The sequence below is a fragment of the Camponotus vicinus genome, unplaced genomic scaffold (assembly GCF_025532165.1).
Source record: "Camponotus vicinus isolate PSW18456_S1 unplaced genomic scaffold, iyCamVici1.0 SCAF_2, whole genome shotgun sequence".
Lineage (NCBI taxonomy): Eukaryota > Metazoa > Arthropoda > Insecta > Hymenoptera > Formicidae > Camponotus > Camponotus vicinus.
This window is the reverse complement of record NW_028141956.1, coordinates 12,524,402-12,548,179: the sequence shown is the minus strand read 5'-3', so window position 1 is coordinate 12,548,179 and position 23,778 is coordinate 12,524,402. Positions and strand designations below refer to the sequence as shown.

At 35.1% G+C, this 23,778-nt stretch overlaps 1 protein-coding gene across 8 annotated transcripts in view; it reads left to right on the top strand.

The window, feature by feature from the left end:
- The window catches only part of Pnut (septin 7-like protein pnut), a 45,278-nt gene that overhangs the window by 8,503 nt on the left and 12,997 nt on the right, over window positions 1-23,778 (top strand). For 2 of the 8 annotated variants that reach the window (XM_083092471.1, XM_083092467.1), the window contains exons 1-7: window positions 662-1,148; window positions 4,761-5,270; window positions 19,340-19,811; window positions 22,013-22,220; window positions 22,322-22,574; window positions 22,811-23,000; window positions 23,344-23,509. In XM_083092471.1, coding sequence (XP_082948597.1) covers window positions 4,866-5,270; window positions 19,340-19,811; window positions 22,013-22,220; window positions 22,322-22,574; window positions 22,811-23,000; window positions 23,344-23,509 — 1,694 coding nt within the window. In that variant the 5' untranslated portion in view covers window positions 662-1,148; window positions 4,761-4,865. Of the gene's footprint in view, window positions 1-661; window positions 1,149-4,574; window positions 5,271-19,339; window positions 19,812-22,012; window positions 22,221-22,321; window positions 22,575-22,810; window positions 23,001-23,343; window positions 23,510-23,778 lie in introns of those variants that run through there. The other 6 variants (XM_083092472.1, XM_083092470.1, XM_083092473.1 and 3 more) reach the window with 4 other exon arrangements.

Below are 23,778 nucleotides of genomic sequence, written 5' to 3'. Positions count from 1 at the left end.
GCACACATATTTCTTGCACGCATTTTTCTAAATAATTGCATACGACATGAATTTTACGTTTTTTACGATTATGCGATATTGAATATTAAATATTAAATATTTGTGAAAATTTAGTTTCAAGATGAATAATTTATTTATTCATTAATATAACAATGTATCTAAATACCATAACAATTTTCTACAACTGCATTTGTAACCGATTTGTTTTAATAAAATTAATGAGTGTCTGCAAAAAAATATCAAACAAGAATAATATACAAAGAAAAAATCCAAGTTATTACTTTATTAAATTTTGACAGAACACATTAATTTAGAAAGATGTCTTTTATTACTGATTTTGATGCGTAAAGCAAAGAAAGTTGTCAACGAACGAAAGCAAGAGTGTTCGCTTCGAAGCCCTAACAAAGGTCCGCTCAAGCGACTGAAAGGATGCGACACTGCAGTATCGACACTCGACGGCGATAGGGCTTCGCTCGCGCGCCGTCAGCATCGAGCGCGCTGACTGATCTGCGCGAGTGACCGACGGCGCGTGCGCCGTCGACGTCCGCGGCTGGTCGGCGCATGCGCGCTACGACCACGAATCGCGCCGCGGCGGCGCACAAAGTCTCCTCCCCCCCTCTTTCGCTCTCTTCCCCCTCGCGGCAGCTGCGTCAGGCGTGGTCGCCGCAGTACGTACGAGTCGGTCGTGGGGAGCGCGTCGCGCGTATCGAGCTCTCGTCGAGGACGCGTTTAGTGCAATCTTGTGGCGTTTCGTTGGTGCGGTGGTCAATTATACGCGTCGCGTCGTCGCATTCGCGTCCTCCCTCTACATTCGCGCGTGCGGGACGCGTGTAAAACGCGATGAACGGCCAAGTGAGAGTGAAAACGCGGCCACGCTCGACCGGCTCGCCGACGGCGTGAATCATCGGCAACGCCGGCTCCGACCCTCGGGAGCCCGCACACAGTGCGACGCACGTTATACAGTCTCCGTTTCTTTCCTTCTCGCTCTTTCGCGGGCGTGCGCGCGCGCGCGCGCGTGGTGTGTGTCTGTGTGTTTCCTCCGACGCGTTCTCTGTCCCGTCCTTCTCCTTTCATGCGAAAAAGTCCTCGCACTACCTACGCAGCGAACCTTAAGGTTTTTTAGTGCTCATCACAAAGGACATAGATAGGTTAGTAGCTTGCCTCGTCTCGATTTTCGGGTGCATGTGCGACGGCCAGGTGGTGTTCTCGTTGGGAATCGCGTCGATATCAGTTCGGTAACTGGCTATTTCGAACATGAGAACTCGAGAAATGTTCCTTCTCCAGAAATTTTCTCGATATTTATTCTCGAGAGCGAGGGAGATCGAGCGGACGGGCAAGCTATTGTTTCCGGTTAACGAAATATTGACTCCATTCAAACGTCAAGGACGGAAACCGGTGTAATTTCGATGAGTCGACGTTCCGATGGCGTGGACGCGCGAAAGTGACCTCTATGTTTACTTGCATGTCACAATGGAAACGCGGCATGGGATGTGCTTCTTTTCGTATTTATGTACACAGGAAAATTCATCGAAATTATACCGCTCTCTCTTTCTAAACTGCAGCGAATCAGAAGCTGCCCTGTTGCAATCAACAGTCAAATTGAGATTATTTATCTATTTAATTAATTCGTATTTATTACACAATTAATCTTAATTCATTTCAATATAATTCTAATATTTTTGATTATTTTAAATATAATTTTAATTATTTTAAATATAATTCTAATCATTTTAATTAATTTAAATTAAAATTTTGTAGACAAAAATCCTTATCAAATTTCTGAGAAATCTTTTTACATTAGAAAGAAATCTTAATTATTTATTTAATTTTAATTAAAATTTTCGTTAACCGGAAGTAGCATGACGTGTCTCAGTTTTGTCCCGTATTCACGGAGAGATCCTTTCTCTTTTCGATCGCGACCGATCATTGAAGTTAAACGATGGGAGTAATTTTTTTATTCCGATTAATGTTCGATTTCTTTTATTTCGCGATACATTCCTAATATCGTAGTCATGCGAGTCGAAAGATACAGACAGTGTGAGTCAACATCGAGCGATTATGCGTAAATAATCATTGCACACGAATTCAAGTCTGGAAGGATTTGAATATGAGATGTATGTAAACAAAATCTTCACAATCTTTTTCAATATTGAATTGAGAATGCAGTCTCTGTATGAGATACATAGTGTATTTGCTTAATTAAGTTTGATAGTTGAGAATATTGAGTATATTTACTATTGCATTAAGTAGTTTTTTATTGGCAATAAATTTTCATTACAGAGTTACATGCTTCGCATAAATCAATGAGATACGTTAGTATCTACGATATTCAATTTATCAATGATAAGTTTCTTGAAAGATTGAAAGATCTCTCTTTATATAGTCGATCTATAATTTACGACAAAATCGAAGACAGAATTCTAATTTATATATTTGCTATGTATTAGAAAATTTTTGAAAGCGTAAAATATGTACAAATCAAAATATTAATATATTACATTGAAACATATGGCACAATAAAATAATAAAATTATAAATAGAATTCTGTCTCGAATTTTATAATATTTTATAATATGTTTTATAATATATAATATATATTATATATTATATATTATACATTATATAAAATTATTTGCCTAAATTAGTTGTCTAAATTAATTAAATTAATTCAAATAATTTATAATTAATTTAATTAAATAATTTTTTATTACATGTTGAACTTTAAAAAAAAAATTTTATATAAAATGTCTAATCTTTTGACAATATTTAGGCTTTGGAGAGATATATGGCTGCATTTTCTAGTTCGATATCGAAAATATCAGTAACATTGCTTCCTCATGTTTCCATTCCTTGCCTTTGTGGATCGATTCCGAGTAATGCCACGTTTGTTCATACGAGATACGAAACCGAAACGAGAAACACCGCCTCCGTCGTCGCCCGATTATCCTCGCGGAATATAAGACAAGTATGGAACTCGTCTCGTTACGGAACACCGTCTCTCTCGCGGCGAGGATAAATAAAACCGCATCTGGTATCGACTTTCAATGTGTTCCGACGCCCCAATCGAGAGACTTCTTTTCTCTTCTTCTACCTAAAACATTTTTGCCAGAGGAATCATTCGACTCTATCGCGCGCATTGAAAAGCTCACGTCTTCGATACAGCCGATATATTAAAGCTTCTCCATAATCTGATTTTGTTGGCGAGAAAAGTAGCAATATTTTTACTTACACTGCAATTCTGATTTTTTTTTAGAATTAGATTTATAATTTATTACATATTATTTATTAGAAAATTTATTAGAAAAAATTTTATTATAAAATTGCGTGTGTATATATCTTAAAATATTTGCTATTTTTTTGTCAACAAATCAGATTACAAAAAAAATAATAAAAAAATAAATACATATATAAATTCTCTATTTTTTACGTATATTTATGACAAATTAATAATGATGCTACTCATTAATGAAACACATTAATGCATTTTACAAATAATATAATATATTTAAATACGTACGTAAAAAAAGTGAGATTCATCTGTTTGATCGTGAAATTGATCACATTTTTCCATTATCGAACAAGAATCGGGGTAACAACGTTATCTCGTACTTATAGACTAGTCGGATGGGTTAGAAGATACTACTGAGCGTGTCTCAAATAAAGTTTCGCGGGAACAAATTAAAGCTCTTTTCGATTGGCGCGCGTTGGAATGCACAGTCGATCTATAATTTACGCACGTTGGTGCATTTTATACGTCGTTCGAATCACCATTGTGACAATTTTTTTTTATGAAGCTAGACTCTGTTTCATAAAACTGCATATCGATAATACGAGACATATATACTAGTGTCGTAACTAGTAATCCGAGAAGACGACGTCTAGAGAATATATTTTATTTTTGTTATTATTGTATTTTACGCATTTATTTTTGATATTAAAATTAAGTCGCATTTTTGTCAAAATTTCTTCATAATTTTTAATAATTATATTTAGAAAAAATCATTAAATGTTGCTTTTTAGAAGATAATAAATAAGGTAATAAATAGATTAATAGATTAATCACATTCGAATTATAAAATTATAGATTGTTGTAAATTTAGAAATTTGTAAATATAACTTAATTATGTGAAATGTATAATTAAAGCTTAAAAAATAAACATTATAATTATTTTTTAAATTACCGATTTGATTAATCTGATTTGATAAAAATAAATTTAAAAAATAATATTTTTTACGCTCTGTCAAGAAAATATATAAATAAATATATAATTAATAAAGTAACGATTTCCTACCCGAATAATATTGCGAAAATTGCAGTTTTATGAAAAATCGAGACTTGCCAGTAACTCTTATATTCCACAATATTAATCCTTAAACCGAAATATCTCTAAGATTCGATGATAATTAATAATTTGTTTAATATAATGTGCGCATATACCGTCGTTTGCATACGCTATTATGTACACATTATGAATGAATTAATTAATAAATTCATTTCTATGACATATCATAAATTATTCATATTATTTCTATGACATATCAATAAATTCATTTCTATGACATTCATTTCAAAGAACGCAATCGAAATATTCCGAGTAGTCTCAGAGATCGCACATTCGCTACCAGGATCATCCGATGAAAAATCCGACTCTGACAGATGACAGATGACATTACGCGCTCACGTGTCACCACACGTGTATACATGACATAATTACACGAGAGCGAACCTGTTGACTATCTCTCCGATCTTTCGGTTCAAGGATTAATAAATCCCCCTCCAAGAGCCTTTCGGTGACGATCCTCCGTCGGAGAGACGAGAAAAGGAAGCCGGAGTAGCCCGCGTACGTCGGTAGCGGGGTGACGGAATGTCGGCCACGGAGAACCAGAACGGCACCGCGGGCGGCGCGCAGAGCAACGGCATCAAGACGCCGTCGGCGTCGTCGTCGTCGTCGACGGCGTCGTCCACGGCGTCGTCGGGCATCTCGCCGTCCGGGGGCCGCGGCCTGCCCAACAACAGCAACTCGTCCTTCCTCTACAGCAACAGCACGATGCTGAGCCGCGAGAAGGCGCGGCAAGTGCCGCCGCCGACCCTACCCAAGTATACCTCGAGCTTCAACGCCGGCTCGAACGGCGGTGGCGTCGGCACCGCCGCCGAGCGGCTCAGCAGGGACCGCGAGGCCGGCGGCAGCTACAGGCTCGCCAGCATGGACAGGCTGGCCTTGCGACAGAGGATACTGGACGGGGAGAAGGCGAACGGCGAGTCCATCTCGGTAAGCGCGATGCGAGAGCGAGTCGTCAAATATGCATACGGATTGTCCCGCGAAATCGGTAGCATCGATCACGCGGTTGGGAGCTTCGTTCGGTTCAGATCGGAGTTCTCTTTTCGAAGAGTTTAGGAAGTTTTTTAGGGTTGACAGAGAAGTCCATCCAGGGGGGGGTGAAGGAAAAATCATATACCGTAAATTCCTCTTGTCCTGGATTTTCCAATGAAATAAACTATAAATATTATAAATATATAATATATTATAAAATGATTAATATATGTGACGTGGGAAAATACATATATTTATATAATTTTATATAAAAAGATATGTTTGCTTTAATTAATAAATCATATTAGTCATGTAATTTAAAGAAGAACAAAGTCAATATAATAATAGTCTTTTTTTTTATTTAAATTAATACGTAAAATATATTTTTAAAATAAAAAGAATATAAATGTCATTAAATTTTATATTAATTTTTAAGTTAATGAGAAAAATGCAACAGAAAAATCTTTACCAATATAGATCTGCTTTCATGTTTATCATTCAATATTTTGTAACGAAAAATTAATTGATATTATTTCCTACATCGATTTCTAATCTATTTCGGATTTTATTTTGGATAAAGCTAAATTGGAAAATTAAATTGGAAAACTTTTAATTTTAATTGATCCCAAATTGGTTGGACAGTTATGTAAATTGACAACAAAATTAAATGAAAATATCATTTTTACGGAGAAATTATCTTTATATAACGCTTTCCATCACGTTCTGGCATTCATATTTTTAGATTTTCTATTCGATTATCGTTTTTAAAAAGTATCAAAAAATGAATTTTTGCCGGTTTTTTCTGGTATATATCAGTTATTTTTAAATAGCATGGACTTTATCCAAAAATGTGGAATTTTTGAAATCTTGACTCCTTTATTGATATATTTAGATATACTCACTGATATACTACTTCTTGGAAGAATCTGACAATATTTGTACACGTAAAAATAGCAGTATTTTGTGATAAGCTGTCAACCAATTATTAATAATTTCGTGATATGCTATCTTTTTCCTTATTTTTCTTTCTTTATTAAATTGCATATATTTCTATAAGATCATTGTAGATTAGATCTGTCACATCATGAAATCGTATATATAATGTTGTCAAAAGTAATCTGACTGAACTTAATTTTGTTTTAAGGCTTATATGAAGAATTGATTTTGTAAGTCTTACTTGAAAAATTGATTTTCTAAATTATTTTATGATTTTGTTACGTAAGTGAATTTAATCCTTAGTTTGTCGGACGTTAAATGTGTTAGAACATCTGTTTTCTACAATTTTTTAAACATTTGCTTTTCCACTGAATTGATATGATGATGACAGAGTCTCTGAAAGATATGCAGACACGATTGTTTTACTTGGAAACACTATTAAGATAATTCTTACTTTTATATGTCTTTCGCAGAAAGTCATTTTCAGTTACATAAATCCATTATCACTCACGATTCAATCTTATTTTTTAAAAACAGAGTTTTCAAAGTAAATATATATATACTTACGAAATGATTTCTCTAGTGATATGTTTATTGATATATCTAAGGGGACTTTCGACTTACTCCAACTTTTACGATAAAATTATCGAGAAGATATCCAAAGAAATTTCAGTCAATTTTATCAAAGCATCACTTGTCAAAGTATCATTACCGAGTATTCGTTTATACTGTTATATCACTGATAGTCTCCCAAATAAACTGACAGACGAAAGATGAAAGCTAAAATCTTACGAATCATAATTTTTTTCCATCAAGTAAAAACGCACATACACAGTAAAAATAAAATGTTAATCATAACATTTTTCACATGTTCACATGTTCCAGAAAGTCCAATCTAAATTTTAAGTTAAAATAACTCATTCGTCGTATGTTACTTATTGACAAACTAAAATGTTAAATAATTGACACAATACTTTACATTTATTTTTGTTATTGTGACTTTAAGTGTAATATAAAAATAACATACAAATTAATTAAAGATTACATGAAAAAATAGTTACAATAACTCGTAAGAATTGTTGTAGGACATTAACATATAATAGTAATTATTTCAACTTAAATTATTTGTAATAGAAACATATGATTTTAGTAAATTGATTATTTTGTATGTCAAAGTTCAAGATTATTTGAAGATTCATTTTAACTTTTCTTAGAATGTTAAACTGACTGAGACATGTTGATTGTTTAAAATGATTATGTTAAAAATACTCAAAATAATTCCATTTCTAAGAGACATATACAAAGTGTTAAGTTATGAAGTTGACATAAATGTAACACATGAAAACGTTGTAAAAATAATAACATATAAATTGTATGTTAATTTTACATTTAAGTACTAATCAAAACGTGGTAACACAAGAAAATTTTAACATACGGATGCGCAATTTTTGACTGTGTACAAATATTCATCGGCGTATATTATGACGTGATCTTGATTTGAGAATCACTGTCGAGCAACACATGACGGAGGAGGCAGACCTCCCTCGCCGATGCTTTTTGGGACCGAAGGGTGCGCTCGTAAGTCGAGGGTCTCACCCTCGTGTGTGCGCCAATCGAAAAATACTTGTAATTCGTGAGTCATACATAAAGCAGAGACGAAAGATACACTGTTAGCGTTGCGGCTTATAAGCGGCGCTGCGTTGCTGACTCACTATGTGTACGCTTCGTATTTAAATCGTGAGAACGAGTTTTTCGTCGCTCTCGTACGTCTTATTGCGCTACGTTTATCACGCCGACGTTTATCGAGAGGATCTTATGAAACGGGTCTTAAAGCTCTTACCAACTGATCGAATATTGAAGAGAAATAAAATATATTAAAATGTAATCTTGAAATGAAATTGACGTCTCATTATATGTATATATTTCGGACGATTTTATTTTTTTATACTTATTGTTGGAAACATGTCTGAAGGCTTTTACAAATAAAAATTACCAGTCGAGCTATGACGAGAAGTTGAAATATGTATTGAAATATAATCTTGAAATGAAATTGACGTCATATTTGGATCTTTATTTTTTTTACATTTAATCGTTAAAATTCATTTTTTGGAATTAACTTTTTTTAACGACTTAAGGATTGCGAATAAAAAACTTCTGACAAATTAAACTTTATAGGAGAAAATAGGAAATTTTATTAGAATCTAAAGTTCAGAGAGAGAGAGAGAGTTATATTATAATAATATACACAATTTAAATTGAATGGATTGAAATTGAAAGTTGACGCGCAATAAATGATAATCTCGTTGGAACGTTTTCGAGTGTACTAGTGAGAGTTGTCAACCATGAAAACGATTTCGATTGAAAAAATAACTAGGAATAAAGGGGAAACATAACGAAGTGACGAGAGGACACATAAGGATGCTAAAAGTGTCATTGAAACGTCTCGATCCCAAAAGAGGAAGGTTGTCGACGAGTTCTCTCGCGAGGGCTAATCGCTCTGACACATTTTTACGAACGGAGAAACAGCACAATATATCCCTCTGATAACAACTTCTCCTCGACGAGCGAGAGATAAAGAAAAATACACACACTCGCGGGGAAAGGTCTCGAACAATCGCGCCATTCAAGTCTGCCGATATATCCGTACGAGTTATAAATTCTCCCTCTCTATCATGACAATCCGACTTTGTTCGCGGCGGCAGAACGATGTTTTTTTTTATTCGACACCGAGTGTATTTCATGTCCATGCTTTATTGTTTCATGCTGCGATCTTTCATTTTATACATGCTATATACCTAAAGTTATATACATGTTATATACATGTTATATATGTATCTAAAGTTTTATAATAATAATAATATAAAAAATGGTATAATTTATATTTATATAAGATGGTATTTATATATAAGATATATTTATTATTCTTTCTAAAATTAGTCTAGTATAAAAACTTGGCATACTCGAGTCATATTAAGGCATTGTCTCAGATTTGTGTATTATTTCATAATTATTTGCATCATTGAAATAATATATAAATTAAAAATAATATATAGATTTAAAAAATTATAGATTAAAAATATATATAGATTATATCTATATTATATATATAGATTAAAAATAATATATAGATTAAAAAAAATTAATATTTTATTTGCGAAACCTCTATCTTATTTTTTACTTTAAATAAACTTTAACATCATTTTATCTGATTTTTAATTATAAATATTAAAGATATATAGATAGAAGAATTAGAGAGATGATTGCATAACGGGATAATGTATGATAATAATTAACTTTTTCTACAGAACAATCTTTTTTCGACGAGAGCTAATTATGAATCAATGCACGATTAAGAGTTAATATGTCGCGGTTAAAGGATAATTGAACTACGTTCGCGAAACGACCTGGTAATTCATTCTTGAAAGTCTATTACGTCGTGAAAGAATGGCGCGATTAAATATGAATAATCGCGAACGGGATCGCATCGCGGATCGTTATGCGCCGCCTTTTTCGAGACAAAGGAAACGCGCTAATTACGGTGATCGTGTGTCCAGGTCGAGGACACGTGTGCGGCGCGTGACGCGTCTTAAAGAGCGCGTCGCTCGTCTTTATTGTGCAATCGACATTGCGTGAAATGAAAGCGATGCATTGTCGGATTGTGCACGTATTTTGTATTGTCCGGCTAGCGATTTGTAAATGTTATATACTTGTTACATATTTATTATATACTTGATATATACTTTCAGCGCCGCGTCGCTAATCCAATTCCATTCCCCGCAAAAGCGAAATTGTCCTTGCCCTGAATCTCTGGCTTTTCAATAATTAACGGATCCGAACTTTGGAATTTTCGGAATTTTATTGTTGAAACTTTGTAGAGAACTTTTGTTTAGAAAATAAAGGCATGAAATATCCGCGCTATTTTTAGATAATCGAGAAACTGTAGAATAATAAATGCGCTAGAACTAGAAACAAAAAAGGGACGAATATTATAATCGAAATGCAACAATGGATTGACAAAAGAAAGAAGATTTATCACTCCTTTTTTAATTTATATTTAATTCTTATAGAGAAAAATATATACTTTGGAATTATTTTTTTTTTGTAATTTGTAACAGGGTTCTATTTGTAATAATAAAAAACATACATATATGCAAATATAAAAAAATGAGTAGAATTCTATCTTGAGAGAAAATTGTTTATTGAGAATTAAAAAATTTCAACCTAGCTATTGTAATATTTCTCATATTATTTTTCTATTATTCATTATTTTTATATTATTTCGGTTATCTAAAGCAGATTCTCTTTCTCTCTTTCTTGACATTCTGTATGCAAATATTATTACGGAAATATTCTCTCTCTTTCTCTCTCTCGATCCATCCCGAGTACGACAGGTATCCTTTGGATGCGCGCATAATCGAGTCGCTGCAACTCGATAACTGTCGTCGACTGTCTTTTGCACGAGAGAAAGCATCAGAAGCATATGCACCTTTCCCTCTCTCTTTCTCCCTCTCTTTCCCTCGTCAACGGGCGTTGCATAATGAATCGAATCCACGACTACAGTGGCCCAGATTTATGGCACATCGAGCGTTTATTCTCGTACGAGCGTTGAATTCTTCATGTTACCGTGCAACGGATAGAGCATTCTTCATGTTACCGTGCAACGGATAGAGCATTCTTCATGTTACCGTGCACGGATAGAGAGAAAGAGAGGGAGAGAGAAGGACGATAATTGACACAAATGACGAACTCTTAGACGTAATGAAGCCTAAGTTGCCGCGAATAAGGACGCAAATCCGTCTCTTCCGCTTCCGCGTCGTCGCACGCTTCCCGTATCGAGTTCATCGAACCGGAAGATTCCCACGAAAGATTTTTTTTTTACGTCAATCGTCGTTATCGAGTCGCGGCTACTCGATTATGCGCGTATCGAGATGATATCTGTCGTAATTCACGTGTAATTCCCCTGCTTTTGTTTCGAAATTGACTCGAAACGATCGGTTATTTTCGATCATTGAGCGTTTTCTTGCTCAATATGATTTTACGAGCCTTTGATGAACATCATTAATGACGAATTATGAGAAAAGAGTCGAAAAGAATTTTTTAATTGCTTGTGAAAAATAGACATTCATTTTTCTCTTCTGGATAATCATTGAAGCGTTAATTTTCTTGATCAAAAGCGTTGTATACAGGGTGTTTTTATAAACATATACTCCTACATCCTTCCCTGTAAAGTTACACTCTTTCAAAAATGGGGGTAAAAATTAGGTTTTTATTTTTTTCTCAAATTTAAAACAAGTTAAAGAAATGAAATCAGGTGGATATTTTCTACTAGTAAAAAGGTTATTTATTAATATTTTTTCAGCCTCTCGTATTGTTATAAGGGGATGAAACTAGCAACCCCTATTCAATTTTTTATTAGAACTTTTTAATGTTTATATGAAAAACCCTCTTAATTTTCGAGAAAAAATCATTTCTTAAAATTTTTCGCACTTATTAAGAAACACCCTGTATATGTGTCTCGAGACTAATTTTCGCTAATTTCCAGATTGCACGATTCAGGACGCGCTGTAAGCAGAAAATATCGTATCAACGGTTTTCTTCGAAGAGGCGGCTCGATCGATCAATTTCGTCCGAGGTTTAACGAGCATACATGTGCAATCAATACCGAGAGTCGGTGTAATAATTTCGCGATTAATAAAGGGCTCTTAGAAAAGAGACTCCTCGCGATCGAATCGTCGATTACCTCATTAATATTAAAACGATTGGCTCTCTCTCTCCTCTCTCTGGAAAGAGAGAGAGGGAGAGAAGTCGCACACGTTCATTGGAATTTTATGGGTACTTATTATACAGGCAAATCTACATTTACTCGACTAATCTCATATCACGGCGAAATTTACGAGAGTTCTTCCAATACGTGTCGAAATGACATGATGCATTCTTCCAGAAAACGATTTTCCGTCGACAATATTTGGTGGCATTTAATTCACTTTTTGCAATATATCACAGTAAAAAATTGTGCGTCCATATGTTAAAATTTTCTTGTGTTACCACGTTTTTATTAGTACTTTAATATAAAATTAACATACAACTTATATGTTATTATTTTTATAACGTTTTCATGTGTTACATTTATGTCAACTTCATAACTTAACACTTTGTATATGTCTCTTAGAAATGGAATATTATTTTGAGTATTTTTAACATAATCATTTTAAACAATCAACATGTCTCAAAGTCAGTTTAACATTTTAAGAAAGGTTAAAGTGAATTTTCAAATGATCTTGAACTTTGACATACAAAATAATCAATTTACTAAAATCATATGTTTCTATTACAAATAATTTAAGTTAAAATAATTATTATTATACGTTAATGTCCTACAACAATTCTTACGAGTTATTGTAACTATTTTTTCATGTAATTTTTAATTAATTTATATGTTATTTTTACATTACACTTAAAGTCACAATAACAAAAATAAATGTAAAGTATTGTGTCAATTATTTAACATTTTAGTTTGTCAATAAGTAACATACAACGAATAAGTTATTTTAACTTAAAATTTAGAGTGGACTTTCTGGAACATGTGAACATGTGAAAAGTGTTATAATTGACATTTTATTATTTACTGTTAACAATATCTGAACATAATTATATACATGTATACATTACATTATAATAATTATTCGTTATTTTACATAATTATTTATTCGTTCGTGAGAATATAAATAGCGAATAATATTATATCCGAGCAACTCCGAATATATTCCGGTATACATAATTTAGCCTGGTGATATCACCTGTCATTATAGGTGTTAAACGTAGGTGTTACGGTATCATTTATTATCAGCTTCGCTCGAGTACACTCGCGTGTTTGTCCCCGTTTTAACAATTAATGGAGCTTACGATATATTCAGGCGCGTGGTTATAGTAACCATGCTATTAAAAGAATACTCTTGCAAATCATTGTCGTAGGAACGTTGCATAATTTCCTTTTTCCCTTCGATGATTGATTAGAAAGGTAATGTCAAACGCGTTTGATCTTAAAAAAGATATACGAACGATATAAATATTTAATATCTAAAATAATATATAAATAATATTTAAAATATTTAATAAATATTTTAATTCGGCAAAGTTACATCTCTCGTAGAAGAAGCTAAGGAAAGACAGAATGAGTACAAATATTTTTCATGTATATTTATATTTGCTTGTTAAAAATTATATTGCACACTGATTATTGGAAATTTTGTCGCAATTAATGTCGTTAATGAAAATTAGACTCATTATCGTTTTCTTTTCTTTTTCTCTTTTGCTTGGTATAAAAAAATCTCGGTTCAAATGCCACATCTCTCCAGGGGCGTAGCCATGCTCTTGTAGCTTTTTTGCCTGCTGTTGAAAAATCAAGCAATTTAAAAATAATTCTATTAATTTTTGTTCAAATATTTGCAAAGTATTATTTGCAATAATACTTTTTCATAAATATCATCCTTTTTTTTGTCATCAGGCAGCGAAACTTCTCTGTCAGTTTTCTTGCCTGCTCTAACATCTCAACCTGGCTACATCCCTGTGTCTCTCTCTCTCTTCCCTTCTTTTTCTTCTTTGTTAAAAACAACAAGCACGTGCCACGGTGCAAACATAACGCGGTCGTTAAGGTGAAAGTTCATTCGCCGCTGATGATCATCATCAGAGCGACGGGTGCGTCAAAGAAGATAAAAAGAAAAAGAGAGAGAGATTCCATACGAGGGAGCTTAACGAGACAAAAGCGTCGAGGTGCCTTACGATGCACTTTCCACGGAATCGATCTAATCGACTCACCACGACGACGACTCGCCACCACCCGGTGGAGAAGCGGTGGCGATGGAGGTGGTGGTGGTGGAGAACCTCGCCGAGAGAGAGTATTGACCTACGACAGGGGTTCCCAAGTCTGGGAGCCGAAGTTGGGTCACGAAGAGGGCCAGAGGGGGGATGCTCTGTGGGTCGCGAGAGCGCGATGGAGAGGATGATGATGATCGAAATTGGAACGAATCATCGGGAAACGAATATGCAAGAATCCTATTTTGAGAAAAGTACATCTCCGAAGCTCCTATCTCTCGTTTCACGGAATACGGTCTCGATCCTAATGGATCTGTGCACGGTTACCTTGGAACGTACAAGAAATTGTTATCTTCATGATGTGCACACTTCTGCAATCTTCTTGTTACACGTGTTTACAGCTTTCGAACATTGATTTTTACACGACTGCTTTTATTTGAATATGTATCTTGCGGAGCAGCTACCGCGAGAGAGAAAATGTAGCTACCCCAGAAATCGAGATAGTACAAACAGTCGATTGTATCTATCTCTCGGAAAGTTAATTTCAAACTTTTAACTTACTTACGAGAGTTACAATTCCCCCGAATGCCTCGTTCAAATCTTTTCGAGCTTTTTTCAACTCGATTGTACACACAATCTAATTGTGTTATCGAACAAAGATAATCACTATTCACGTCTCTAACGTAAATAACATTAAATCCTCGTACGTGCGATACGCTCGCAGGAGAAACACCGAGATACTCCACCTCCTCGAGATCCCATTGCACATTTTTCACCGGGAAACATTTTCCAGTGTATTCGCGAAACCGAGTCGAAGTTTCCCTTTTTTTTCTTTCCTATGTACATGTGTGTTTGTTACACATGGTGTCCCGAAAGGCACCGGTCTCTTCTCCGAAAAACTCGTCGCGAGCTTTATATTCCTGGCATGATGCTGCGATGCGCTGGACCGGTTTCTGTTGCTGCTGCTGCTGCTGCCTCTGATGGTCCTCCGTTTCCAGCGTGCGCTCTGTGAACAGAACGGGTGAGGTAGCGCCGGCGGCATAGAATCCGCCCTTCCTCGCGGGGGATGAGTCCCAGTGCACTATGTCATCGTTTCTCCCGACGAAACAATAATTACGAGCGACGTGTGTACAGAGAGTGGCTCTCGGAGGGCCTGCGAGCCACGACGATTGATCTCATACGCGCTGATTAGAATGCGATCGACGTGATAGCGCTGCTGTGAGAGGCTCTTTATGGTAGACGCGGATGTGAATTATTTCTTCTTGTTTTTCGAAGCTAAGAGCTGCGCGAAAAAATAAAGCTCTTTTTAAACGATATTTTATTTAAAAAATATTCTCTGCAAAATATGTGAATCCGATTGATTTTATTTCAAATTAAACTCATTTTTCAATGATTTTATTTCGTTATTTTTTATGTTAATAGTGCGGAAAAAATATACATGTTTTTCTGCTTGTCACATTCGATTCGCTCAGCCCAAACACGTCGTTCGGCAAAATATGTGAATCCCATTGATTTTATTTCAAATTAAATTAATTTTTCAATGATTTTATTTCGTTATTTTTGATGTTAATAGTGCGGAAAAAATATACATGTTTTTCTGCTTGTCACATTCGATTCGCTCAGCCCAAACACGTCGTTCGGCTTCACGATATCTCGCGAGATATTCATCCGGCAGCTCGCTTCTACAACAAAACTGCGCACTTTAAACTACATGCTGCACTCCATTTGTCGCTTCCCGCCGTTCCTCTCGCGGCACCCGTGAAATGCTCTTAAAGCGCAATCGTTCGTACGTTGACTCCGTCGAGGGAGGCGTCCGATAAGCGAAAGAAAGAATTTTCGCGCCTCGCGAGAAGGTCTCTTTTTCTCACACTCACATATGATTTCTCTCGTGTTTTTCACGATTGTCTCCCGAATTCGGATGATGAGTGTTTCCCAAAATTTCTCAAGTATGCCAAATTTTATCCGCACAGAAATGCAATAAATAGCATCTCTTGTAAAAGATTACATTTATTTTTTCCTCGCCATTCTCGTGTGATAGTGATTATAAAATATCAATATTTCCCAAAATTTCTCAAGTATAATATGCAAAATTTTATCTGCACAGAAATGCTTCATAAATAACATCTCTTGTAAAAGATTACATTTATTTTTTCCTCGCCATTCTCGTGTGATAGTGATTATAAAATATTATCAATATTTCCTAAAATTTCTCAAGTATAATATGCAAAATTTTATCCGCACAGAAATGCAATAAATAACATCTCTTGTAAAAGATTACATTTATTTTTTCCTCGCAATTCTCGTGTGATAGTGATTATAAAGTATTATCAATGTTTTCTCAAAATTTCTCAAATATGCAAAATTTTATCCGCACAGAAATGCTTCATAAATAACATCTCTTGTAAAAGATTACATTTATTTTTTCCCGCCATTCTCGTGTGATAATGATTATAATGTGTTATCAATGTTTCCCAAAGTTTCTCAAGTATACAAAATTTTATCCGCAGAAATGCTTAATAAATAGCACCTCTTGTAAAAGATTACACTTATTTTTTCCTCGCCATTCTCGTGTGATAATGATTATAAAATATTATCATTATTTCCCAAAGTTTCTCAAGTATGCAAAATTTTATCCGCAAAAATGCATAATAAATAGCATCTCTTGTAAAAGATTACATTTATTTTTTCCTTGTTATTCTCGTGTGATAATGATTATAAAGTATTATCTCTGGATGAGAAAAAAAACGCTTCGTTTCGAATAAAAAACATTTTCGAAAATTGCACGCTCGTGTGAAAGAGAGGAATGATTCAAGCTTTCCCCGATTATTCGGAGCGTGATATCAAACAGAAATGAAATAAAAATCGCGCAGAGAATTTCGTAAAAAATAGACGCCACAATTTTTATAACACGCGGAATATATCTCGTTTCTAGGATATTTCTATGCATTTTTATTAAGATTGTAGAGCTCGATGAAAATGCAAATAAATGGCGATTGCGAAATCAGAAAGCAATGTGACTGGTGATTCAAGTTCATTAACAGGAACCTATCGACGCGGTAGAGGACGATGGTCTCTTGTCCGCCTTCCTTGACCTTACACACGTTATGTTCACCGCGTGTGCATTCAGATTATCCGATTCATTCGTATTCCACGATCGGCGTTCAAGTGTAACGGAACACGAGGCGTATCGCGGTTTCCTGTACCGTTCCCTTATACGTCTTGACACTCAAACGATCACCACTTAGGCTCTATATGACCAATTGTACGAAGGAAGGAAGGAGTTGGAGTAACATTAGCGACATAGATTAAAGCTCTATTCAACGAAGATATCTTGAAAATTCTCTTTATGTGAAAATTGAAGTTGCCCGAGGCATTTTAAAATAAAGACGAATAGATAAAATAGAAATTTTAATACTATTATCAATAGAAAATTTTAATTTTTCTTAGCGTGTAAATATTAATTATATATCAGAGCAATTCAATTATATATCTATTAAATCAATTATATATCTATTAAAATCTGGAGAAACATGGAAAATCTGGAAGTCTCAGGGGTTTCTTTTATTTCCCAGAGAAATCAGGGAATTCTCATGGAATTTTATTGGGACTCAATTTTTTTTTAAATTGTCTTTGATAATTGTTTTATATTGAAGCAATTTTCTTTCGCCATTAAATCAAGTTATGAATTATATGTTTAAAATTATATATATATACATATCTTTGTTTAATATTCAATGTCTTAACAAAATATTGAATATGCAGTATATATTCCTTTTACTATAATTTTTAGAGAAAAGAAAATATGCAAGTGAAAGATGTTTATCTTAAACTAATCGAAAACTATTCAATTTTTTTCAGTATATTTGCAAATTTAATACTTGAAACTTAAATGGTTCTATGTTTCTTTCGTATAAGTGAAAAGCATTAGAAAACGCGTACAATAAAGAAACTTATTTTAGAAAGTTTGCATCAAAAATCTTTAAAATAACATTCTCTTTACCTGGAATTTTAAAATATCTGAAATAGGAGAATTTAAGGAATTTTTTTATCTAACTTGGGAATAGACATTTTAATGTGTAAATTTCAAATTAACTTTTTTAACGATGACGCATATTTTACCATCTCAAATTAATCGATAAGCGAATAATTCCTGCTTTTTCTTGTTGTCTGCCAACAAAATGAGATTTATCACTTCCTTTTTTTTAATCTTAAAGCCATCTTGTACATATCCTTGATGAAAAAGATGGATTGCTCGCTGCCGTTCTCCGAATAATAGTCGTTATTTAGAAATTCTGGCTACTTCCGGTTCGGAAGCGTGTAAGACACTGCGGTAGCGGAAGCCGTTCGACCGTCCGTCGTCGGCTGGCATTGCAATATCGATCGCTATTCCACGGTACGGCAATGAGATTTTATCGCCTCACGGTACTTTTGTGAATTTACGCGTTTCACGTACGAGTAATGTTACGGTCGAAGTAACTTATGGAATTGCCCGATGTATTTATGAAACGCAATTTAACTTTTTCTAAAAATAGAATAGTAGAATGCGAGAAATGTTCGTCTCCTTCGCATTTGAATTGAATTGAGACCGGAAGTCGATGAAACGATCGAAACGTGTCTCGATACATTTCTTCAATTTATGTATTTTTGTAAATTTTCTTTATATTTTTATAAAGCTTCTAGTTCTTAGTTTTATTAATTTATAATTTTCTATTAATTAATTAAATTCTTTGGAAATGTGTATGAAAATATGTAACTAGAGTATAATAATTAGAGCAACTGAAAGAGAAATCTACTCGTTATAGAAAAATTCGTATATATATAAATATTTTTTCACTTTTAAAAAATTTATTATGTATATATTTTCAAAATTACATTTTATAAAAGCTAGCATGTTCCCAGTAATTTGTGCGTTTAGATTTAAATATTATAATTAGAGCGATTGTAGAGAGATTGCACAGAAAGAACAATCTACTATTTCTTCTTTCTATCTATAAAAGAAATCATATATGTATATATATCATTTTTCATGCTTTTAAAAAATTTATTATACAATTACATAATGATAAAAATTTATATGAATTAAAATTATTATTAAAATTAAAATTATAATTTAAATATATACATTATAAATACAATAATAATAATAATTTAAATTATTATTAAAATTATTATTATAATGTACATATTTAAATTATAATTTTAATTTTAATAATAATTTTAATTCATACAAATTTTTATATAAGTCTTTCGAAACTGACATATTCTTTTCTTCTGCACAGATTCAGATGAAGCGCGAGCAATTCTTCAAGGGCGAGAGCGGGGGAATAATCTCGTCGCCGTCGGTGCCGTCGGTGCCGCCCCCACAACCGCCGACGCAGACCCCGGGCTCTCAGGTGAACAACTCTTCGTCGTCGGCGACGAACCCCACGACGGTCGGCGGTTTAACGTCGCCGAACACGGCGCCGGTTTACTCGAGCGGCGTCGTCACGGCGAAGCCGCGATTGCCGTCCGCGGTCTCGACGGCGATCCCGAACGATCCCTCGGAGGACAGCAACAGGCGAGAATGCGCCCGGACCGCCGTCTCCAGCGCCAAGGACGATAGCAACAAGGAGGCCGGTCTGCATCATGCGCGACCCACGCCGCCTACCAAGCCCAAGGAACTTGACGGCTACGTCGGCTTCGCGAATCTGCCCAACCAAGTGTATAGGAAAGCCGTGAAGAAGGGCTTCGAGTTTACCCTCATGGTCGTAGGTCGGTAACGCGCGATTTAGCATGAGAAGAAATATATAAGTGAAAGTTTTCAAAGACGCTGTTCTATTTCTCTCAATTTATTTTGTTTAGAAAAATCAGGAAGAAAAATCTTGATAAGGGTAGTCTTAAGATAGTTCAAACTATTGTTTATTTTATATTGGAAGGTGGAAACCCCATTTTCACGTTTCATAGTTAAATGATTTCTATACAAATGTCTAAACAATGCAATTTATATAAATATAAAAAAGCGGAGAATAATGAGGGGCAGATGTAATTATCTCTGCGTCCTCGGGTGTTGCATTATTGACGTCGAGAAACGCAATCCCGGACATTGAAACGTTCATTATGCGGCAACGGAAGAACAACGACCGTCTGTTTCGCTCGAGAATCGCTCGGCCCGCGCAAAAGGACAAAGGGATCCGTTTCTTCGGCGGCAATGGCAATGGTATTTCCATTTCGTCCAGAGTATCATCTCGCGATGCAATCTCCCATCTGCCAAGCACGTGCTCTCCAAGTTCTCTCTCTCGTTCTTGGTTCTCCCTCGTTTGCCGGATCAAGGCTGTCGTCGAAGTTCAGCGGTTCTCACATTGAAACGAGTCCCTGAGGTCCGCTTTCTCGGAGCACGCCCGCTCTTTTATCGCTCGGCGAATATTTCTACGTCGCATTATTTATGCAAATGAATGGTACCGTCAGTCAGAAAGAGAGGGAGGAGAGGGAGAGAGAGTAATTCCCGGCAATAACACGTCTCGTAGTCGACGTCGACGACTTTGCCGATTGAAAAGGGCCATAAATCATTAATTGCAGCCTCTGCAGTTTCTGCTGTTCTTAGATTTATCACCTTGCAAGCTTTCCTTAAGGCAGCGGTATAATTAAGGACTCTTTAACACGGCGAACTTGTCCAATTATATTTCTCGTGATAAATGAGTGAAGAGATTCTCCTATATACATGATACGATGTATCGGAGCAAGAAATATGTGCGAAAGGTTTTAAGAATTCGACCAGTTCGAGGAGGAGAGCACGTTAATAAGAGCGTTGACTAAAATTGTCGACGTCCTGCCGATCGTCGTCTCGACCGGGACACGTACGCGCGGGTGTAAAAGAGTGTCATTGGGTCTGGGGAAATTTGAGAGCGCGGTTGCTGCGTGCGGAAAACGGGAGGGAGTGGACTATTATTAGACCCACGTATAAACGGAGCCGTTTCTCCGTAAATAGAGCAATTCAAGTTCTTACCCTTGGTTTAAAGGCGTAGGCGCGGCACTTCGCCTGGTTCAAGGTTTATGCGTCAAGAGGTCACGGTACGCCGTCAACATTTCATCTCGTTTCGGTGACCGTCCCCAAATTTATTTGGCCGCCAACAGAAATGTCGGACAGAAATGCCCGATCGTAAATACTCCGACTGAGATTAATGATCGCTGTCTCGATGGCGGAACATTAATAGCCAAGAAGTTATTTCGCCTTGAAGAGATTATGGTATTTTGGCGAATGAAATTTCCCCTGAAAATAGATATTTATGAAACAATGCTTCATGGAATGAAAAGTATATTCGTCGACAAATTGTTTTTTAATCGAAATATTTTTACCATTATAGTGTTTCTGGGGTAGTTGAGATTTTTTTTTTAATATTTCCGTAATTAAAATTGTACATTCCTGTAATTGTTTCATTAGATCTTTTCGTGAGGTATATTTTTCAGTTGTTATTAAAACGCATCGGATACTATAACAGTACAATTTGTGTCGAAAAAAAAGATGATTTTTTTTCATTTAATTTAAAAAAAAATGTTATTAATCAATTTTTTATAGTATAAAGAAAACTGCAAATGTTTCAAGAAGTATTTGAACATTAAAGATATCAGTGACACAAAGATAAGAGAGAGAGAGAGAAAAAGAGATCGTTAAGTATTCTAATTAAATCATAAATAACAGATAATAATAAATAACAAATCATAAATATAATAATAAATAATAATAATAATAATAATAAACATTCTAAATAACAAATAATAATAAATAAACGAAATTCGTTGCGTCTGAATGTGCGTATCTCAAGTTCAATTTTCTGAAATTTTGTTTATCTATTGAAGAATATATATTTATCTATAAGATAGATATTTATTTATTTATTTATAGAAAATAAATAAATAGATTTTAGTGATCTATATAGATAGAATGGAGTCGCTGAAATGTTTTTTCAATCTTACAGGGGAATCAGGGCTCGGTAAATCGACTTTGATCAATTCCATGTTCCTGGCAGATATATACAGCGCTGAATATCCCGGACCCAGCCTCAGGATAAAAAAGACGGTTGCCGTGGAAACTAGCAAAGTGCTGTTGAAGGAAAACGGCGTCAATCTTACTCTCACGGTTGTCGATACCCCTGGTTTCGGTGACGCTGTCGACAACAGTAATTGGTATCTATAAAATAGATTCACCGATAAATTATGGTCAAACTTGTTCAAAACTTTCGATTCTGACTTATTTACTCTGTAACATCTTCATCTTTATTTCCCAGTTGGGTACCAGTAATCGACTACATCGAATCGAAGTACGAGGAATTTCTCAACGCAGAGTCCCGCGTGACGAGACGACAAATCCCGGATAGTCGGGTGCACTGCTGCCTCTATTTCGTCGCGCCCTCCGGCCACGGATTGAAACCTCTCGACGTGGAGTTTATGCAGCGTCTTCACGACAAAGTCAACATCATACCGGTTATTGCTAAGGCGGATACTATGACGCCGGATGAGTGTGCGCACTTCAAAAAACAGGTACAAAACACATTCGAAATTTCAAGAAAAAAAGAAAACAAAATACTCTTCATTTTTCCGGAATAAGAGGCTAAAACCAAACATCGTTTAAAAAATGACTTTAAATCTTTAAAAGATTTTCTCAAATTTATAAAGAATTATAATGTAAAATATACTCGAACAGTTAATCGTCTTTTATTATATATATATTTTCTCTTCTAAGTTAATTCTATTATTGTCTTGATTCATTTTTCCAGATTTTGAATGAGATTGCGCAACACAAGATAAAGATCTACGAATTCCCAGAGGTCGAGGAGGAGGAGGACAACAAATTTCACAAGTTATTAAGGGATAGAGTGCCGTTTGCTGTCGTGGGAGCGAATGCCGTCGTCGAACATGATGGCAAGAAAGTACGAGGTAGAAAATATCCGTGGGGAATTGCGGAAGGTATGTACAAGTTTGTGAGGTAAATTTTATTAGCTCGATTTTCGAGTCGGTACAATTGAGTAAACTTGTTTGTTGATAAATTAGCATTTAGATGATAATTGTATAATTAGTCAAGCCTAATTCTCTTACATTTTGAAATTTGAAATTTAAATATTCTTTTAGCTATGCTTTAGTCTTTAAATGTTTGCTTATATACGTACATAGAGATACTTGTTTGTATATATTCGCTGCATTTATGCTGTTTATGTCATTTGTAAAGTAAGTAGCATCCGGAACTTTAGATAAATAAGAATCCATCATTTATTCCGCATCTGTTTACAATCGGCGTTTTTTCTGTACATAGTCGAGAACCTGGAGCACTGCGATTTCATAGCGCTCCGAAACATGGTGGTAAGGACGCATGTGCAGGACCTAAAAGACGTGACGAACAACGTGCACTATGAGAACTTTCGGTGTCGCACCTTGGCCGGTTTAGGTGCGGACGGCAAGCCAACAAAGGCCTCCAATAAGTAAGTAAATTCGTGTTGTGCGATTCGCGATTTTTTACGATTTCTCGTATGTGAAGGAGGCATAACTAGAGCAGAATTTTGTCGAGGAGTAGATGTACTTTTATTCTATCGAAATAGACAAATCGGGCGTCATAATCTCCTTCTCAAACAAATCGATTGGAAGCTTTAAATAAGATAGACCGATATAGAAATAAAATAAATGTGAAAGAAAACCGCAAGGTCGATTCTATCTGTCTTAAGTCAGTCAGCTTGTGGCATCGCCAAAATTA